Here is a 21481-nt window from a genome sequence, read left to right as displayed (position 1 = left end):
GGCGCGGGTCCGACGTGGGGACCAGGAAGGCCGAGTCGCCCAGGGGGAGCGCGGGGATGAGCCGCACGCCCATGGAGATGTGGCAGCAGACGTAGTCGGAGCGCGGCGTCAGGCGGAGCTGCACGCGCTGGTCCTCGCCGAGCGACAGGCTCAGGGCGCAGCGCTGCTCGAAAGGGTAGCGGACCGTAGCCAAGCAGCGCTGGGCGGCCGGGTAGAACCAGCGCAGCACGCAATCCGGGCTGAGGCGCTGGGCACTAGCGGACGCGTGCACGCGCAGGAAGCCCTCAGCGAACGCCCGGTGTCGCCGCGTCCAGTCCGAGCGCCGCGGCGTCTCCAGAGCGACCATCGGCGGCCCGCCTGGGCGCTCGGCGAAGACCACCGGGTCCAGAGTGAGCCCGCGAGGAAGCCGCAGCGGCACAAGGATGTCGAAGCAGTCCGGCGAGCCCACCTTGTGCTCCTCGTACGAGCTCCCGATCTGCACGTGATCGCCGCGAAATGCCAGGGAAGATTCCGGGGGCCCGTCGCTGCGGCCCACCCTCACCAGCTCGCTGACCAGCTTGGCCACATGCGCCTTGCTGTGGCCCAGGACGTGGGGCGAGAGGCGCACCTCGCGCTCATAGTAGTCCTCCAGCAGCTCGCGCCGTGCACGTCCGTGGCCCTCCAGGAGCAGCGCCCGGCCCAGACCCCTCCTCCCCCCGCCGCCCTCGGGCCCGCGGGCACAGTGCCGGAAGAAGAAGTAGCAGAGGGCCAACGCCAGCACGTACTTGAGCAGCGACAGGGGCCCGAGGAGGAGGGCCTGGGGGTCCTGGCAGCCATCACCCGCTGAGGTGTCCGGTACGTTCCGGAGGGTGAGGTGATGAAGCAGCAGTAGGACCACCAACACGCAGCTGAGCAGAGGCCAGAACACGCGAAGGTTCAGCGTGTAAACACTCATCCTCCCCTACACACACACACACACACACACACACACACACACACACACACACACACTCACACACAGACACGCAGGTCCTTCCAACCAGGCTGTGAGTGGGAGTATGGTGAGTAGTCCGAGCAGGCTAGCCCATCCTGACTACGACCAAGAGCTGCCAGCGGTGAACAAGCCAGACTGTTTCTCTTCTCCTCTGTCCACTCCGTGTTGATAAGTGCCCAGTGTTGAAGCAGTTCTTTGAAATTTTCTCTCTTTTTTTCTTCTTTTTCTTCCTCCTCTGTTTGTCTTTCCCTCTTTTCCAGTTGTCCTTTCCTCGTGTCGGAGGGGGGGGGTGAGGTAAAAGTTCACGCTGCAGTCTCTCCACAGCTGGGTGATGCAGTCCAACTAGAAGTCCAGAGATGCATCGGGATGTTTGAAAATCCCCCCCTTTGGAGTGGCGGGCCCTTTGAGAACACACGACTGAGATAGAGAGAGGGAGGGAGAGAGTCTGTGTGTGAGAGAGAGAGAGAGATAGAGAGAGAGCGAGAGAGCGGCTTTCTGACTGTGTGCTCGGAGGAAATGCCAAACTCTTGAGAGAGGAATTTGAGTTTTAAAAAAAGAGAGCAGAACTCCGAGACTAAACTCCGTCCTCCTCCCTCCACCCCCTCCCTCTCTTCTTAAAGAGACACACACACGCGCGCACAGACACAGACAGCCCAGTCGAGCCACTCGCGGACAAGCACACGGATGCCTTTAGACTGAGAAGTGCTCACTAACACCCATCCATATTTTACACAATGCACACACACAGACGGAGCAGTGACTTCCTCTTTGGCCTCAGTCATTTCCAAACACAATCACTGTCTGTGTTGCTGGTGGTCATGCATGTCCGAGTGCCCTAACTTCTAGTGTCCAGAGCCATCTGTGTTAAGCCGCCTTCCCCTCAGGCATAATTAGCTCAGGCCACAGCTGCCCAGATTGATCAACTACTCAACACACTATCGATCAGCTGGATCAGCAGGTCAAGCCAGTGCACCCCCCTCCAATGGTCAAAGGTCATGTGTCCAGAAATAGTGTCCAGTAAAACAGCTGGCAGGCTGATGGATCCTACAGAGGTGTACCTACACGACAAGCTGACCGGCTGAGATAAAGGAACATCTGGGGCCAACCCTGGAAAAAGCTCAGAGAAGCAATTACAGTGCAGCCCATGACATTAGTAAAGGCGTTGACCCTATAAAACTTAACATGTGCTCATTGAGCCTCTCATTGAGGGTGTAACACATTCCGTCTCACGAAAACAGACATGTATTCACACACACACACACACACACACACACACACACACACACACACACACACACACACACACACACACACACACACACACACACACACACAAACAGAGAGAGAAAGAGAGAGAGAACTCTGCTTCCACAGTAACAACTCTGTGCTTCTGTTGACCTGCACCCACCCTGTGCCTTCACGCACGACTGCGGAGAATGACCCTCTCTGACCCTCCTCCAACGCAAAGCCGTCCAAACTCCAGCCTGACCAGGTCCTCTATTCTCTGGGCTTGTGTACACTGACCAGCAGACCACTGCACTGAACACTGAAGTCTTTTGTGTTTTCATCCAGCCCCCACGGGCAGAATGAGCAGCCAGAATAACTCTTCCAAAAAGAAAAAAAAAAGCTGACAGACGAGGACTAAGCTAGACAGACAAGTTTCTTTAGAAGGAAAGATTACAGCCTTCCATCTTTAGGATTTGCATGTAAGCAAACAGTGGATGTAAGCTCATGCAAAGACCACAGACAGACAGCTGGGAGAAGAGGTGTCACAGCAGGAGAGCCAAACCGCCCGCTCCTTCAAATAAAGAGCTGGACAGGAAGACGCCCATACAAACACCCACACCACACACACACACACACACACACACACTAAGGTTTTCAAAACAAACAATCTCGGCTGGATCGACGCAGGTGTCAAACGCAAGAAGAAGACCAAACACGCAAACACAGCCACCTGGCCTTCTGTCGCACAAACCTGTTGACCCCCAACAAGCAACTGGAGAAATGGGCACACTCAAAACAGCATGACCTACATCAGTGTGTATGCTCTCCTTCTCATGGTTATGTGGTGTATTCTCATGCGGTCACTGTATTTACAGCATCGGAAAACAGTGTTTACTTTAAGCAATGGCAAAAGAAAAGGAAAACACGCAGAAGGAGAGAGACAGAGAGAAATACATTCTAAAGGAGATTTGGAGTAGTGTTTCTTTGACCCTTACACCCTCTATTTATCATAGAAGGTCTATTTTTGTCCTGCCAAACACAGCTCAATCTCATTCACACTCAACCCCCCCTAACCCACCCCCACCTTAAAAATAAATATCAGTATCACAGTTCCCAAGGCTTCAGTCTGTGTGTGTGTGTGTGTGTGTGTGTGTGTGTGTGTGTGTGTGTGTGTGTGTGTGTCTGTAAAGTTTACAAAAAGAGGATCTCAACATTTTCTCCTTGGGTGCCCCAGCATGTGCTGTGTGTCTCGTTGTCAACATGAGCCTGAGGGTGTGTGTGTGTGTGTGTGATTGTCTTTTTCCTTTTGAACATGAGCCTGAGGGTGTGTGTGTGTACATGTATGTGTATGTGTGTGTGTGTGTGTGTGTGTGTGTCTCTCTCTCTCTCTCTCTTTGTGAACATAAGCCTGAAGGTGTGTGTGTGTGTGTATGTGTGTGTGTTTGGGATGCTTGTGGAGCATGGGTGGCTTTCCAGCTCTTCCAGACACGCTTGGTTCCACTCACATCCCATGACTCTCAAACACTTGAGTCACTGTGGTCTCACACATAACACACACCACACTCCCTGCGTTCTCCTAAAAAAAAAAGCATACTTGACCATACGTGACCCTGCTCCACGACAGCTAAGCTTGACCGACTGGCTAGAGAGCTTCATGTAAGATACACTTCAGGTATTCTGTATCGCACAGTGGAAAGATGGTTTCATGGCCGTTCAGTGGAAGAGGAAGCTGGCCCACCAGGAAATGCTGACTGAGTTGCTCACTCTCAACAAATCACCACTCGCGGCCGGTAGGTCATGGCGGTTGTGTGTAATTGCTTTGAGGATAGGGGTCCAGGACCTCACTATCTGGTTACTGCTAAGCAAGTACAGCAGCAAGGGCTTTTTTAAACCTCAGGGCTGTTTTCTGGTTTCTCTCTGACTGTTATGAAAAAAGGGATTATTCCATGGACAGAGAGGCAGCAGAACAGTCCCTTGACTTGAGTTTCAAGGGCACCAGCAGTGCCAAGTCAGTGCTCTCTCTGTGTCTAATTCATGAATAAGTCTACGTGAAACCGAAACCGAGAAATATAATCTAACCAGAGATTTCTTCTAAATATCTGTTTGCTATTTCTGTTCACCCACAACCTGTAACAAGAGCTTCACAAAGTTTTGTTTTGATTTTGTAGTATTTATTGAACTGCTATCCTATTACCAAACACACACAGTATACTGAACAAATAATGTAAACTGCCAAAGTTGCTGCGTTGCTGCACTGTTACACAGCGATTGCATCAGTTTCTCTCCCGCTCTCCCTCTCCCTCTCTCTCTCTCCCTCCCCTTTTCTCTCCTTCTCTGTAACGGGACGGATGAACAGCCCCCCCAGCCTCCAGTGCCAAACTACCCAGAGCGGCCTCCACAATGTGTGTGTGTGTGTGAGTGAGCGGGAGGGAGAGAGAAACACACACACACACAGAGACAGTTAGACACAGGGGAAAGAGTGAACACGTTGGAGTGAATGAATGAAGTGGCCAGTGTTGAGTGTGTGTAATATAATATAAGTTGCGAATGAGCGACGTGCAATGTGCTGTAATGTTCAAGGCGACAGTCTGCGATTCTAATCCCATACTTTTTGTCAAATTAATTCCTCTGGTCAATTCTCAAGCTGTCCATTCATCGTGTACTCTCACAAAAACACTGGTATTCACACAATCCTGGCATTGTTAATGGGAGACCAAGTGGCCAATCAGCATTGTCTCGGAAGGGACAGTTGCAGTTTGAAATCTCTAACATTTTGCCAAAATGGCAGATTTTGCTTTTAATGACTGTGCGTACGTGCAGTATAAACGTGTGTGTGTGTATGGGCCAGTGGTGGCTCTCTTTGGAGTGAGTCGGGAGGAGCCACGGGCCAGGAGCCGCCGTTGAGATTGAATCCCACAAGAGAGTCCTAACGGCCAGCCCGGCGACTATCCCTTCAGATGACATACAGATTAGGTCATGGGAACTGGAGCGAGAAAAGGGAGGGAGGGAGAGGAAGATGGTAGGAAAGAGAGTGGGAAAGGAGGAGAGAGAGACCAAGGCAGAGAGAGAGAGAGAGAGAGAGAAAGAGAGAGACATAGATAAGTCCTACATGAGAGACCACTACTCCAGCTGGCCAGCTTGCGTGGGCACCAGTGTGCAGATCAGGTTACACGTGTGTTATCAGAGTGACCACCCACGCTCTGTGCTCCCTCTCCTCCTGCGGGCGGTGTGTAAACATGGCACACTTTCCCCCCTCAGATTCACTCTGATGTCAGGAGCTTAGGCATGTCTCAACTGAAAGCCCATCTGACAATCCAGATCAGGCATTTTTATACCACAGCTCAGTTCAAGGAGTTTCAACTACCAACGTTCAGTCCCACATGGTTACAAACATGCTGTTGAGCGCTGTGGGGCACAAACGTATGGCCAACCAATTTGCATTGAATTTATGCCTTCATCAGCCTACGCCCAAGTTAAAGAGTCAAATTAGCCACGGTAGTACAACTGTACTGGTACAACTTCTGTGCTTCTTAGACCAGGCACATTCATACCCCACTGCCCTCTGGTGTCCAAAAACCTAAAAACATTTTCACTGATGGTCAAATCTAGGGTCAAGAGTTTTGGTGCATGCTGTTTTGGTTCTTTTGTTGGGCATTAAGGCTACCGGTGATCAGGGTTTTGGCAAAAATACATCAAAATGTATTTTAAAGTATCAAATACCCTAATTTTAAGTGCATGAAAATAAACTACAAAATAGAGTAGCTACACCATGTTTAAAAATAAAATACTGTATTTTTGTATTTTCAAAATACTAAAAATACTTCTTAAAAGGAGCATGAAATCAGTTTGCAAACTTTCCATATCTGTCCATTTAATCTATTCCTTCGTCAGTACACTGACTCTGTTGATTAAGTGGACAGTGTTTGAGAGCAACAGCTTTTCTCTGCCTACAAGACATGCCATAAATCTGCAAACAATCAACAGATCAACAGCTATGATGTAACAGCAACCTGCCTGTTACATCATAGCCTAAATACTGTATCAGAGATGTACTCAAAAAGTCACAGCTGGGCACCTGCACCGTGCGCCGGCGACCCGGGTTCGATTCCCGCCCCGTGGTCCTTTCCGGATCCCACCACGACTCTTTCTCCCTCTCACTTCCTGTCACTCTCCACTATCCTGTTGCATAAAAGCCCAAAAAATATTTTTAAAAAAGTCACAGCTGAACTTACAAACTAAGCACTGAACCTATTGAGAGCCCAAACCACTGAACCTATTGAGAGCCACAGAATGTATGAATGAATATAACCCAATGTAGTTCTATTACCTTAAAATAACAACATCAAGCTCATGGTACACTGACATATAATATGGAGAATGAAGTCTCTGACATTGTCAGTGCATGCCCAGGATGCTTAATACTGCTTTAGACATGAGGCAACTTCATAAGCAGGGCATGTCTTCTGATCGGATGATCATGTTAATTTACCTACTGATTAAAGTTCTCAAGAAAAATAAGTTGGCCAATATCAAAGAGACCATGCCAGAACAGCAACTCAGGAACACTGCTGATGTGTATCATCAGCTTTGTGTATCAACAGAGGACACATACACATCACAGTCAAAGTTGTTCCAAAGATCTACTAAAAACAGGCAAACTTATACGTGTGGGTGAGAAGGTAAGGTAAGGTTGAGTGAGTGGGTTTGTGTGAGAGAGGGAGTGTATTGTGTGTGTGTGTGAGTAACCTACATGGTACTCATCTTGCACTGGATAATCTTTCTGAATCACAATATTCTGATCACAACAAGCCTGGGCAAATTACTAAAATCAGCCCCAGTCAGAGGCCACATTCATTGTTTTGCACTGTATGATGTCATCACATCACCAAAATATTGTTTTTACCAAAATATTTGGCAGTATTTTTAAAATACAAAAATACATACCTATAAAACATTTTAATAAAAAATACGGAGACATTTTCTTCAACCCAATAAATTTGTATTTGAAATTTGTATTTTAAATACATGTATCATAAATGCTGCCCACCGCTGCTGGTAATGCACTTAAGGTTTAGCAGGGCCTATAGGGATCCCAGGTACGACACGCAGCGTGTTGCGACTGCTGCCAATTGTGCATTGTTGTAATAACCCACGTCATGTTGTGTAGTGCTAAATAGGCTTGGTTGTCGATTGGTCATTTATCGTAACACCCCCAATTATCACCACTTTTGTTCGGAAATGGTCATGGTAAAATGTCATTTTTGGTATATAGCTAATTTAGATACACCTATGGTGTGGGTGCTTGAGTTTCTTTAGGAATCCGGCGTCTTGGTTTGTATAGAAATGGATATTAAGTGACACATGCACGCATGCAGGCGGAAATACGGGACCGACGGTAATAGGGGGAGTTCCGATTTAAAAGATCTTTGATTACTCCGCTTAACCCTCTCTTTATATATATTTGGGGCTTTAATGCTTAATGATAGGACAGCGTAGAGAGAGACAGGAAGCAAGTGGGAGACAGAGGTGGGGTGAGATCAGGAAATGACCCGGGCCGGGACCCGGGTCTCCATGGATCCGAATATGGTACTGGAGCTGTAACCAGTTGCGCCACAGCTCTCCCTCGATGCCTCGTTTTCAGGCCTCTTCTCTTGATTCCACTTAGTGCCTCTTTAGCATTTACACTCTCACTTGGAGGAAGGAGGACTATTCAATAAAATGGTTGTAGGGTGCTTGTGCTTTCCCCATACAAAAATTCCAGACTTTTCCAAATTGGTTAGTTTTTGTTTAAGATCTCTATTTTTGCAGTTTTTTTTCTGAATATCATGGTGAGCAGGAACCTATTAACCTCGACTTTTTCAAAGACTGTCATCCAAATATCCAAATTTGTCCAGGTATTGCAAACAATAATAGTACCGTAATAGGACAAACGTAAAAATATTTAGCACACTTTATCATAGATAATTTAGGTCATTTAATGTACCCCACACATAATGGCAAACAAACTTCAATAGAAACAACTTCTTTAGGAGCAATCCAAAACCATATTTACAGAATGAAAAAAAATAGTCTTTTGGTTATTCCTTTTCAAAGACAACTCTGAGATCTAGACGCGCTCAGAGACGTAAATCGCTGCTTTGCATCCAGCCTGTATCACATTCTTCAAAAGCCAGTAGCCAGGGACCTGTAATATAGACAAACCAGTTAATCTTCTCTCATAGCACTCTTCTAGAGAATAATTCTCTGTAATTAATTGAACTGTACAAAAACAAGAAAAGCAACCAGGAAAACCAAAACTGGCAACAGCATACGTCTGCCTTTAATAAATTCTTAACCCTAAAAGAAATAAAATAACCTTCAAAGTGTAAAAGTGTATCATGTTTTTAAATGGTAGATAATTAGAAATGCTTCTCTGCAAGATGCATTTGAAAGAGAGAACAAACAGATGTTCATCTGTGAGTTGGAAAAAATTTTTTTTCTTGCGAGTGGTTGTTGAATTTCAAGGATTCAAGTGTAAACAAAAGGGTCTGTTGATTGTTGTGTATGTAAAAAGCTTGGAAAACCATGATAAACAAGTGCACAATTAAAAACTGCCTTTGATGGAAAAAAAAAACACACAGCACACAACTTACAGATTCAGCATCATTCTCCAGTCCAGTGTCATGATGTTCCATTTCATCATCACGGAATTCCTTTATCATCTTTAAAAGAACGGAAGAAAAGTTAATCTTCCACACACTATTGAATATGGTGTGTCAGGCAACTGGGAAGTGGCAAAGTTCCCATTTCAGAACTTCCCACTTATAAGTTGAGAGTGTTCACTTGACAACAACAAACTGGCGACGTTTATAATGTTCGTAGGCTAGGAAGCCAGAAGGCCAACATCACATAGTTACACAGTAGTAAACTGGGAAGTACTGTTTAACATCACGAACACCTGTGCTTATGAGCATATCGTAAATAAACAATGAAGTGACTTATTTGCGAATGGAACAACTACATCTTTCATTGTGTCTAGTGACAAAACGTTCTTCTGAGAGCTTTCAAAGAGCTCCCACTTTAAAGTGGGATTTCCCAATTTAACGGACATTCAGGAGTGACGTTGCCACTCAAAAGTGGGACTTTTCCCACTTCCCAGTTGCTCATGAACACAATAGCATCTGAAAACACACCACACTGCTGTTCTGTAACCCATTATCGCCATCTAGTGGGAACTTACATTTCCTCTGAACCATTCAGCATTAACTCATTTTTGAGAGATAAGATTGTGGCACAGGTAACAATGATTACCACTCATAGCTGAAGGTAATATCAACCCACTGGTATATCTCCCACTGCAAATTAAGTCTTCTGACCTTTCCATTTATTTCTACTGCAGACAGTGAACAAGGTGTGCAATTTTAAAGGCATTAACAGCTACATAATCACAGTATACCGTATGCTCCACTAGCTTGTATCAGCAGAGAGTATTTGTACAAGCCGGACTCATCGAGGTCTAGTACTGGAACATCCTCCTATGTGTTCCCGCTACCCAGTGTCTATAGTCATCTGAAATTTGTGTTCACAATCACAGCTTGAGAGATAGAAAACAAGTTCTGCAATCATTATATGTTGTTTTTTATGTCTATTTTTCATTTTTAAACACTTTTAAACTATTGCCCTTTCATGTTTTTGTATTGTGTATTTTATGTTTGCTTTTTTATTGTTTACTTTTTCAACTATTCTTGGACTTTTGCCCTTCTATGCTTTTATTAGCTATTCCTGTTTGCTTTTGTTTATGTAAAGCACACTGAATGACCTCTGTATGAAATGCGCTATAAATAAACTTGACTTGACTACTTCTGACACTTTACAATCTAAAGTACCATTACTTTATACAGGGTTCCTACAAATTTTCCATTTCAAAATTCCATACTTTTTCCATACTCAAATGTTCAAACTTCTCGGTAGATTTTTCTGACCGTATTCTAGATATTGTCAATGGAGTGTTCTACTAGCATTGTGAAGAGCTGTATAATAATGTTTATTATTAACTTGTTAGCCTTCAGAAAACACTTGCCCATTGTTGGATACTTTTCGATGGGGAAGTGCTGTGTTGGAAGGTGCACTCACATTTAATACAGCATACTACATATGTTGGAAACTAGTGCACTGCTGGCAGAGGCCTCAGAAATCACCCTAAACAGTATTATTTGTTTGCAATAACAGTTTATCAGATAATGCAGTGTCCATGTCTTGGTAACTTTTACAAAATCAAAAAAAGTCTACCAGTGTTTTAGCCGAAAATAGCAGAGCTAGGTATAGGGCACGTGCATAGAACTGGGGTTTTCGATTTGGTTTTGGTACCAGGGTCCCCTTGTGGGAGAGATTTTTTTCTGAGGACCCCCATTCAATTGTATCTTGATGAGTGCACTCAGGTCATAATAAACCATTCCTACTGTTGTGTAGCTTAAGATGTCAGTCCACATCATCAAGATACAATTGAATGGGGGTCCTCAGAAAAAAAATCTCTCCCACAAGGGGACCCTGGTACCAAAACCAAATCGAAAACCCCAGTTCTATGCACGTGCCCTATACCTAGCTCTGCTATTTTCGGCTTAAACACTGGTAGTACTGTAGATGCAATAGTCTGGAAACATAAATATTTCTCCATACCCTTGTTTCTTTTTTCCATACTTATCCATACATAAATTACTAAAATCAAATTCCATACTTTTCCAGGTTTTCCATACTGCGTAGGAACCCTGTTTATACCTCACTCGAGCCTGGTTTGAAAAGGAAGAATGATGCCAGTTGGTAAATTTGGCTTGAAGGTGCTAACTGAACAACAGCAATAGAGATGCTAACCTACAGCATCACTCTCTCAGTATTATTCACGTTACCCATTGGGAAGCTGCAAAGAAAAGCTATATTTGCTCATTTCATGGCATTAGGTAAAACAAAGCTATCATTTAGCCTTTTAAGCTAAACTTACTGTATACTAAGCTTCTCTAGAAGTAATCAACATTCAGCATTGAGGGTTCAGTGTATTTATCCTATTGTTGCTGCAAAGAAAATGTTTAAAGGTTACTCTAAGCAAATCACAGATGACCAAATTGCAGGACTCTCAGGGTGTACTCACACTATGCCATCCGTACCGTACCTGAGTATGTTTGACCCCCAAAGTCCAGTTCGTTTGACCAGTGTGATCGCTCCGTACAGTACCCGGGCACGGTATGCTTATCCGTGCCAACGTCCACTTGAGGAAGTGGACTCAGGCACGGTACGGCTGGGCTTATGATCGAGCCTATGCAAATACTCTAGAGCACAGCAGCTCAACCGTGCTTGGGTACAGTTTGATAGTATACAGTGTGAGTGCGGACCAAGAACGGGAGAGAACCGTACTCCGGCATGGTACAAGTGAACCGTGCCCAGTGTGAGGTCGACCACAGTCCCATGCATGGCATTAGTATCTGTTAGTGCTGAGGGTGCCAGCTTACCTGTAGGAGCTCAGTGTATCTGTCTGGGTCGGCCTCCATCAGAGCTCTGATCTGGCTGTTGTAGTGCTCAGAGATGCTTTCCTCTACGGCTACCGTGCAGGCCATAGCCCCCTCCTTACCAAGCAGAGCAGTCGTGGCACCTGAACGCGCACACACACGCGCACACACACACACGCACACACAAACAGAGGAAGAAAGAAGGAAAGAAAGAGAGACAGAAAGAAATAAAGAAAGAGAGAGAGACAGAAAAAGAGAATACATTACATCAGGGGTGCCAAACATAAAGCCCTGGGGCCACATCCATCCCACCAGCAGATTTAATATGGCAACCCAAATATTTTGGGTAGGCAGGGGGAAATAAAGTAGCCATTCACAGCCAGTGGTCACTGACTATGTTTGATAAGCAATATCTCTATGATATGATCATTTAATTAAAGCTAGCACTACAAACCATCCTCAGGAAGGAAGAGGCAGAAAAGGAAAAGGGGAAATGCTGTGTGCAGCACCGACAATTACATGATGCTGGTGTAGCCATATGCTGGAAAAAGAGAAAGGAGGGTAAAAGAGTAGTACAGTATATGACAGCAGCACATGATAAACCTATATGCTTTGTGTGCTCATGTAGTAAAGTGTAGTAAAGGAGTAGGCCTATATCATCAAACAATAATCTGATACCCACACAGAAAAAAAGATAATGACCATGAGAATGATCATGACAATGACGACCCCCACAAGGTGTTATTCCATTATTATCTATTATATTTCCTCCACATGTTATGTATGTGACACATGGCTCGTTAGACATACCCAGTGCATAGCCGGCAATGTTCCACAGAGGGAGAAGGGCTGTGGGGCGCACTCTGTTTTCAGCAAGGATTTCATTAAACTTTGTCAAATGCTTCTTTTCTTGGTCCCACATTTCCTATTAAGATAGAAGTATCTAATGAACCATGTAATTCATTAAAATGTAGGCTATCATTTGAGACAAGGTCCAAAAGGTTCCAGTTACAACCACTTTGTCCAACCCAACAGGTTATTACTTCCATCACCAAATAAATTAAATTCCACAATATTTAAAGCAACTAGTCAGTTGACTGACAAGCTATGCCCAAAACGAGGTTAATATAATTTGGCAACTTGACCATATTGACAGACATGGGAGGATCACCACTGAATTGTGTCTGTTTGTCAGGTCAAGTAGGTTAAGCTGACAGTTCCAGATATCACACCTGGATCACCGGTCTGGTCTGCGTTCTGCCGAGCACGGCCATCTGACCGGCATAAATGCGATTGGCTCCGTATTCCCCAGCATGGTCAACTCTCAGGATGCGGTGCAGCATGGCCTTTTCCTCGGGGTCGCTAGACGGTGGTACCACGCTATATGGTCGTATACTGGAGACCACCACAGCAGCTGCGGTATTACAAAAAACACATGCAGATAATGCACATAAACAAAATGTTTAGCTAGTTTACATTAACACAACACACAAAAATCTAATTCATATTTAAAGTAACCAAACGCGTAGACTATTCGCGTTTGTTTTAGCCTACATACAGACTGCACATTAATGCTCAGATTTACACATTAAGATTCCTTGTTGTAAACTTATTGTGAATGAGGGGGTGTGCGTGCGTGCGTGCGTGCGTGGTGGCAGTTATAAAACTGAAACAGAAGTGTTGGTTAACCAACATTAACATTACCTTACCTGTGTTATTTAAGCATAACTGGCGTGATGTCGACGGTGCAAGAAATGATATTGTGCACTCTTGGACTAAAAGACGATGTTTAACAATTCGTTGCATGACATACAGTAGATGTGAAAGCTCCAGGCAAGTCCTGAATGTCAAACGCCTCCTCCCGTTTCGCAAGACTCCATCCATCCAAGTCGCTTGTGGATGACGTCTGCGCAAAATTAAACAGAGACGATTAATAAAGTTACATTGACAGACATTAGCAGCATAATGGCAGGAGAAAAATATTAATAAAACTTCGCAAACATTTGCAGTAGTTAATGACCGAGTCACGGTTTGTTTGTTTTTTCCAACAAAGTGTTGACATCTTGTAGGTTAATCGGATGCACTTTTTGTCATTCATCTATAGGTGGCAGTCTTTCACACAAAAAAACGAACAACCAGAGGCCAATGCACAACAACTAGTATACAAGTAGGCCTATCAAAGGAAGCTAGACTACCCTATGAGATATGCATGTGGTATTTAATCAATCAATCAATTAATCAATCAACCAACCAACCAACCAATCAATCAATCAATCAATCAATCCATACATCAACCAATCAATTTGTATTGACTTTGGGTGCAGATTCAAAACATACCTAATGACATTTATTCTCAAACAAACTCAAACAAACTCTGAGTTATGAAATATTGTAGGATCGTAAATTAGGATGAGGATTCAAAACATGATAAAGATTCATGAGCAAAGTATGCAGGACGAAAAGCAGATGTGCGGAACTATGAATGGAACTGGATAAAACTAAGAGTGATAGTGGAAAATGTGTTCAAAGGATACTGTACAGAAGCTGCTGGACGCATTTTGGGTCTCTTGAAAGCTTTGCCCTGGGTAATTTATCTGTAAACACCATTGCCCTGAAAGGCACCATTGGAGCCCTTTTTAATCCCCACCAATGTAAACTGTTATCAACTATGTTTTCCATTCCACATAGCCTACCATGTGCATAACATATACCCACATAATGATGATACTCTGTGGTAACTGGCCGATTTCACCCAGCTTCTGTTCAAAACCCTCTTGGCCATCTTTATAGCACTTTTGTTTACTGGGATTACATAAACCCAAGGTGTCGACCACAGAGGAAACACTACTCTCTGCATAATTCAGTGCTCCACTGTTTTGGACAGCCTTGGTGTTGCTGGAGGCAATTATGCCGAACGACCAACAATATTATTAGACAGGCTAGTGTGATGTGAGGTGACCCTGGGTGGTTTGCTTGGACATTGACCATCCCACCAAGGACCGCGAGGGTGTGAGGAGGTTTGCCACAAAGTCAGTCCAGTCTGACCATTGGCATGTCAGGGACTACTTGTTGATTGTCCCACTTTATTCAATACGGCCCTCGTCTCCATAAGCCATGCTCTTCTGAGCATACAATGGAGTTTGTGACTAAGTTTGTCGCTATGTGATAAACAACTTTATCAGGCCCTGCGGCACATCTTTTTTTACAACTGGGCAAGGCAATAGTAAAATGCTGTTTTGCCAGTGTGGGGCATGACAGTGTGTCTGAGACTGCAGGAAAGACTTGTTAAAGCCTATCAGTTCTTTAAGCATATTAGAGTATAATTATCTCTACAACCACAATGCCATTTGACAGCTCAGGAAGGTGCACTTTTCCTTTAAGGATTTGATTTTCCAGTCCTTGAAGCTTCTTTAAAAATATCTCTTTGTTGCAATGGTAGTCTTATTTGGTAACTCTAGCTTTTGTTATGTGAATGTATCATCATCATTACCCAATATATCAATGCTCAAAAAATCAAAATGAAAATCCACAACAGCAACGCTGCTGATACTGTAAGGGTTATCAAAATGCAGTTGCAGGGTGTATTTTATTGCATAACCATTTTGAATGTTAAAATGTGAATTCTTTGTCACCAAAGATCCTTGATTAACCACCTCAGTCCTTTCCTCAGTCCTCAGTCCACTGTCTCTATAATACTTACTCCATAGTAGCCTTCTGTACTGTACATAGAGACTACTCTTATCCAGCTACTACTTTTCCTTAATTAGCCTTCTGGAGCTTTTCAAGCAGCCTCCAAAAGTGGCAAGTCCCCGTACTGTAAATACCCTTTTAATGCCCCTATCTGAGACGACTGGAGATAGGGTTGCCAACTTCCTCAACCCCAAATGAGGGACACTTTCAGTGGAATGTGTTTCAAATGGCATTATGTGCTTTATGTAAATGCTTAGTTTAAGGGAAACAAATTATTGAAGACTTCAAGACTCAAGACTTCAGGACTCACCAATTCCATTACACAAAGGCAAAGACCACTCTTCATATTCAACACAGTCCAAATCACAGTGCGTGCAGCCTATGTCAAAGTGCCCTGTCACATTTTATAAATGGTCAGTAGCCTAAAAACAACGTTAGAGGAGATTGCGGAGTTATCCGGTTCCCACTGGGGAATAACTCTGCAATCTCCTCTAAAAAAAATATGCACTGCTGTGCATCAACCAAACGATTCAAGCCTGATGACATTCTGGAGATGAACAGCCCCAGCAAAATAACAGGCGTCAGCACCCACGCATCACAATGCTGGCCCAGGGGCTGAATAGCAGCGCAGCGCAGTTCATCTGAGGACACACTGTGGATGCTCAACTTGCCTGTGACTGTACTATGCTGTACATTTGCCAACAGACTTGCGTGTCTGATATATGGGCCCTGGCCTTGTTGGACACCAAAAAAGAAAATGTTTCTTTTTATTAGGGCACCCCAGATGGAAGGAACCAAAGGAAGTGAACATAAAAATACATTAAAAAAAATGCACAGACCAAGAAAAGAAATGTTTATTACCATCAGCTATAAACAGCTTTATTTTCCCACAACACTTGCCCGTGTGTTTTCCTGCGTGTTTGTGAGGGCAATTACTGACGACCAGATGAGGAGCTACAGACTTAGAATCACCAGTAGATACTCAGACAGGAGATTATCATTTACAATGACAATTATTCATTTGACGGACGTGTTTTATCCAAAGCGACTTACAGCAACAGAATGGCATTTAAGCTGTTAACATTTAAACATTTTCACATTTAAGCTACAGAACTACAGTTACAGCATGCATCTGTAGCTGCAGCTACATCACCAACTCAGAGAGAGACAAAGAAATGCTGAGAGAATGAAGAAAATCAGGAAGTTCAATGTCTTGACTTCAATGTCTTGACTTGTCTCAAAGTCATCCTGCTGTCTTGACTTGTCGCAGTCATCCTGCTGTCTTGTCTCAAAGTCATCCTGCTGTCTTGAATTTCCCCTTGGGGATCAATAAAGTATCTATCTATCTATCTATCTATCTATCTCGTCTTGTCTCAAAGTCACCCTGCTGTCTTGACTTCTGTCTCAAAGTCACCCTGCTGTCTTGACCTCTCAAAGTCATCCTGCTGTCTTGACTTCTGTCTCAAAATCATCCTGCTGTCTTGACTTCTGTCTCAAAGTCAAAGAGTGGACACAGGACAATAAATCTAGCAAAAGATACAAAGCTCTTGTTGCGGTCAGCCCAGCTAACACAAGAACATGCATCTCTTGGAAGGATGACAGACCTCTCTTGTCTGCCTGGCTCACTCCCCTCCTCATCCCATCTTAATCTCTCCTGCATGTCTTTGTTATCTTTACCCTCAACAAGGTTTTTTTCTACCCATCATTCTGCCATTTGCCATCTCCATTGCTCTGCCTTTCTGCCTCTTTCTCTGTCTTCCCTTCTCTGTGTGTTCTTTTTTATCAGTCGATATGGACAGATGTCTCGGAGATTTCTCAGGACAAAAGGGATTTGGACGTGAAGTCCAGGGAATGTGGTGAGGATTTGCGAGGTCAAGAGCAGGAATGAAGGGATTAGTGCGGGAGAGGAAATTAAAGAGCCGCAGCACTTTTCCCAGGATTGCCAGTGAGATGTCACCCACTCTGGGCGGCTTCCCAGACACGGATCAAGGCTAGGCCCTGGCTGTTTGCGTTTCAGTGGGGAACTTCCTCTTTGAGTGCTCTCCAGTCCAAAACCATGACGTAAACCATGCTATCTCTAAAGTGAAAACAGACAATTTACTATGAATGAACCATCAGATCTGTGATGTGGAGTGACCGATCATTAGATCTAATCTGATGTACAGTAATGGGTTTTGGACGCTTTAGATGTTTACCAAAACATTTGTCTCGGACAGTTAGTTTCCATTTTTATTATAATTAGTATTCAAATGGTGAAGTATTCCACTGAGACATTTACTGCACATGTTGGAAGAGAAAGAAAGAAACAAAGAAAGAAAGAAAGCGACACAGTGAGAGACTAAAGTGCTGTAAACAAGTAGTAGTGACAAGTACCTTTAAAACTGTACAAGTGTGCCCATACAGTATAGGAAAGCATCCTCACATGGCAGAATATTTTACACAAGTGTCTAAAATATTTGCACAGTTCTGGAAATACTACCCATGACCCCATCTGGTATGTGAAGCAAGCATCTGTCAAATGGAATTCTCACCATGACACCACCACTCATTACACCTGCCAATAATCCCACTGACCACATAATGACCCTGCACAGACACGTTCACATCTGAATGCATTTTCTGTTTGCCCAGAGGAATGCTGTAAGCGCCGTTTTATATACAAAAAGAGAGAAGTCAGACACATTGCTCTTTTTCTGTTTTTTTTTTTTCACTCTTATTTTGTTGCTGAAAAGATTCTGGCCCGGCCTCTTCCGTGGAGTGGCTATATTTGCGCCCCGTCTGAGAATCTAAACGCAAAAATGAAAAGTGACACCACTATTTTGACTAGACATGTTTTTTTTTCGGCTACCGCCGCGGGAGAGGCCAGAGGAAGTGTAGGTGACCGGGACTCGTCCACCACTGGCTTGGCACTGCCTCCTTTCCCTTCCTAAAGCTCCCGTCTGACGGAGGTGCGGGCAACTTCCTGCGGCTGACCAGAATCAGCCCCACCGCAGGCTGCCATAGAGATGGTAGGTGTGGCAACAGGCCAGATGGCAAGCTCCGCCACATCTGCTGAGTGTCTCCGCTGCAGCTCACTCTCTCTCTCTCTCTCCCTCCTTCTCTCTCTCTCTCCCTCCCTCTCTCTCTATCTTCCTCCCTCTCTCTCTTTTGGTCTGTATCTCTGTCTAAGGCACAAAAATAACTCCGAAAAAAGTTTGTTTATGGGTGGCTATGTGTTGTGTCTGTCTCCCAGCATCACTCCTTCCAAACCCATTGATTTTGTTATTGAGTCTCTTGCATCACTGTTTGTTTACTGTCAAAAAAGAGCACAATTTATAATCTGTCTTGGGTTGACTATTTTTTTCCACAGAAAGAGAAGAGACCTTTGATGAATCATATTTCCTTTTACCTCCTTCCAAAACATTTCTCTTTATGTAGCTGTTTTTCACTTTTTGTCAGTGTTGTCTTGGTGTGTAGAACTTTTCAAGTTTTTCGAGTTTTTAAAAAGAAGCCTCGGGGATATTTCCTTCTCGCACACAGCTTTTTGGTGGACCTCACACCAACAGACAAGCCTGAGTTGTCACTGAGGCCTCTGTTGAACGAAGCCTAGAATTTATTTTGGAAAGCATGTGGTATTTAAACCTTTGCTCAGTCCTGAAGACTGGGTTGTGATCCAGTCGAGAAACTGTATGGATGGGACCGTGACCCAGATTGTCTGTGTAATTAAGCATGAAGCGTTAATTACAGTAGATGCTTGTGGGAGAGCGGGGCACACGTACTGTAACTGTAACGTCAAGGCCGGGGACACGCTGTCAACAGCACACCACCATATACAGTAGGCCCTGTCCACGCATGCGCCTGATGTTTGCAGTACACTGGACACACTGCACACAGGCCCAGACAAATCACACATCACCCAAGTGCGTTCACGTTTTTTTTCAAGCTCGCCACATCTGCTGAGTGTCTCGCTGCAGCCTCTCTCTCTCCCTCCTTCTCTCTCTCTCTCCCTCCCTCTCTCTCTATCTTCCTCCCTCTCTCTCTTTTGGTCTGTATCTCTGTCTAAGGCACAAAAATAACTCCGAAAAAAAGTTTGTTTATGGGTGGCTATGTGTTGTGTCTGTCTCCCAGCATCCTCCTTCCAAACCCATTGATTTTGTTATTGAGTCTCTTGCATCACTGTTTGTTTACTGTCAAAAAGAGCACAATTTATAATCTGTCTTGGGTTGACTATTTTTTCCACAGAAAGAGAAGAGACCTTTTGATGAATCATATTTCCTTTTACCTCCTTCCAAAACATTTCTCTTTATGTAGCTGTTTTTTCACTTTTTGTCAGTGTTGTCTTGTGTGTAGAACTTTTCAAGTTTTTCGAAGTTTTTTAAAAAGAAGCCTCGGGGATATTTCCTTCTCTTTTTTACAGCTTTTTGGTGGACCTCACACCAACAGACAAGCCTGAGTTGTCACTGAGGCCTCATTTGAGCGAAGCCTAGAATTTATTTTGGAAAGCATGTGGTATTTAAACCTTTGCTCAGTCCTGAAGACTGGGTTGTGATCCAGTCGAGAAACTGTATGGATGGGACCGTGACCCAGATTGTCTGTGTAATTAAGCATGAAGCGTTAATTACAGTAGATGCTTGTGGGAGAGCGGGGCACACGTACTGTAACTGTAACGTCAAGGCGGGACACATGTCAACAGCACACCACCATATACAGTAGGCTCTGTTCACGCATGCGCCTGATGTTTGCAGTACACTGGACACACTGCACACAGGCCCAGACAAATCACACATCACCCAAGTGCGTTCACGTTTTTTTTTTTTTCACTTCTCGACCGGATGCCAGCGATACTGTCGTTCAGATGTTGCGTCGGGAGTTGATCTGTCACCTAGCTGTTTTGGAAAACATCCCTCATGCCACTGGCAACACTGGCAAGCATGATGCTGTTGGAAACTGGAGGCCAACGGCTGAGCACACGTGGACGCTGTCTGTATGTGGCCTTCGAATTTTACATTGTTGATGAGCGCATTTTTTTATTAGACTGTTCAGAACTTTCCTGCTGAAGGTTAATATCCTGAGCAGAGCCCTAGAGAGAGATCTATAAGGCTCTGATCCCGAGTAGCCACTGGTCTGGAACAAGGTGCACACAATGTCCTATCCAGTGTAGAGCCAACTTCATTATGAGGTCATGAGGTGATAAAAAACCTTCCTTTATGCACTCATTGTTTTGAATGATTATTTCGATGTGAACGTGTCCTCGTTACAAAGCGGCTTGATTCTGTGTGATTGTAAATGCACAAGTATGATGTCTTAACATTTTAAAATGAAAACTATAACAGTGAGAATTGTGTCACCCTTACAAAAGCAGTTATATGAGCTACATAACACTGTGTTATTGTCACCAAGTGTCATTTATTCCACATTTTTTAATCAAAACCAACATGTTTTCTCAACTGTCCAGTCCAGATGGTTCAATGTTGATGACTTTTTGGACAGAGTATCCACAGTTCTCATTTTCTGTATGTAAAACTTTCCATTATGCCCTGAAATCCCCTGTTTGTTTTCTAGACTGTCCACTATGCCGCCACACCCATGAATGAGAGTGGGCAGATCCAAAGAGGACCAGTGTTGTTCGTGGACCTGTTTGTGCTTACTGGGCATTATGTGTCCCTCTTGCAACACTCCTCGAAAGAGTTGCGTTACCGTAATTTGCTTATGTGTCCCCGGAGACCAAGTGAGTGTACGAGTGAGTAGGCTCAGGAAAGAGCCAGGGATGACATACTGTATTGCAAATGCACACATACACACATGCATACACGCAAATACACACACATGCACACACACACACACACGCATGCATGCATGCATGCACACACACACACACACACACACGCGCGCATACACGCATGCACGCACGCACACACACACACACACACACACACACACACACACAGTTATACACACACATCAGAGAGCATGGACTTGTGGGATTCCTCATTGGAGTGATAGCTTTTACCAGGTAATACTCCTCTCACCTATTCCAGGACAACATCAGCTCACACATCATGTCACGTCACGGCGGAGAGCTCACGGGGTCCAGACCTCCTCTCACCACCACACGCATCCCCAACCAAACCATCTC

General features: G+C 44.4%; 2 protein-coding genes across 2 annotated transcripts in view; both read right to left on the bottom strand.

Moving 5' to 3' along the window:
* LOC125296103 (inositol 1,4,5-trisphosphate receptor-interacting protein-like 2) overlaps positions 1-1485 on the bottom strand; it is a 4289-nt gene extending 2804 nt beyond the window's left edge. Inside the window, exon 1 of the mRNA XM_048245786.1 lies at positions 1-1485. This exon is cut by the window's left edge and continues 2804 nt beyond it. Coding sequence (XP_048101743.1) covers positions 1-934 — 934 coding nt within the window. The 5' untranslated portion in view covers positions 935-1485.
* Positions 1486-8150: 6665 nt separating this feature from the next.
* On the bottom strand, positions 8151-13692 carry LOC125296352 (5-demethoxyubiquinone hydroxylase, mitochondrial-like). The gene is made up of 7 exons (XM_048246230.1): positions 13678-13692; positions 13386-13582; positions 12909-13090; positions 12487-12601; positions 11680-11819; positions 8833-8901; positions 8151-8384 (listed from the first exon to the last, which is right to left on the bottom strand). The coding sequence occupies exons 2-7, from the start codon at positions 13558-13560 to the stop codon at positions 8307-8309; spliced, it is 759 nt and encodes a 252-aa protein (XP_048102187.1). The 5' UTR covers positions 13561-13582; positions 13678-13692; the 3' UTR covers positions 8151-8306.
* Positions 13693-21481: the final 7789 nt, after the last annotated feature.

Source organism: Alosa alosa, chromosome 6, assembly GCF_017589495.1.
Source record: "Alosa alosa isolate M-15738 ecotype Scorff River chromosome 6, AALO_Geno_1.1, whole genome shotgun sequence".
Taxonomy (NCBI): Eukaryota; Metazoa; Chordata; class Actinopteri; order Clupeiformes; family Clupeidae; genus Alosa; species Alosa alosa.
The sequence above is the reverse complement of the archived record's forward strand: the minus strand, read 5'-3'. Positions and strand labels throughout refer to the sequence as shown.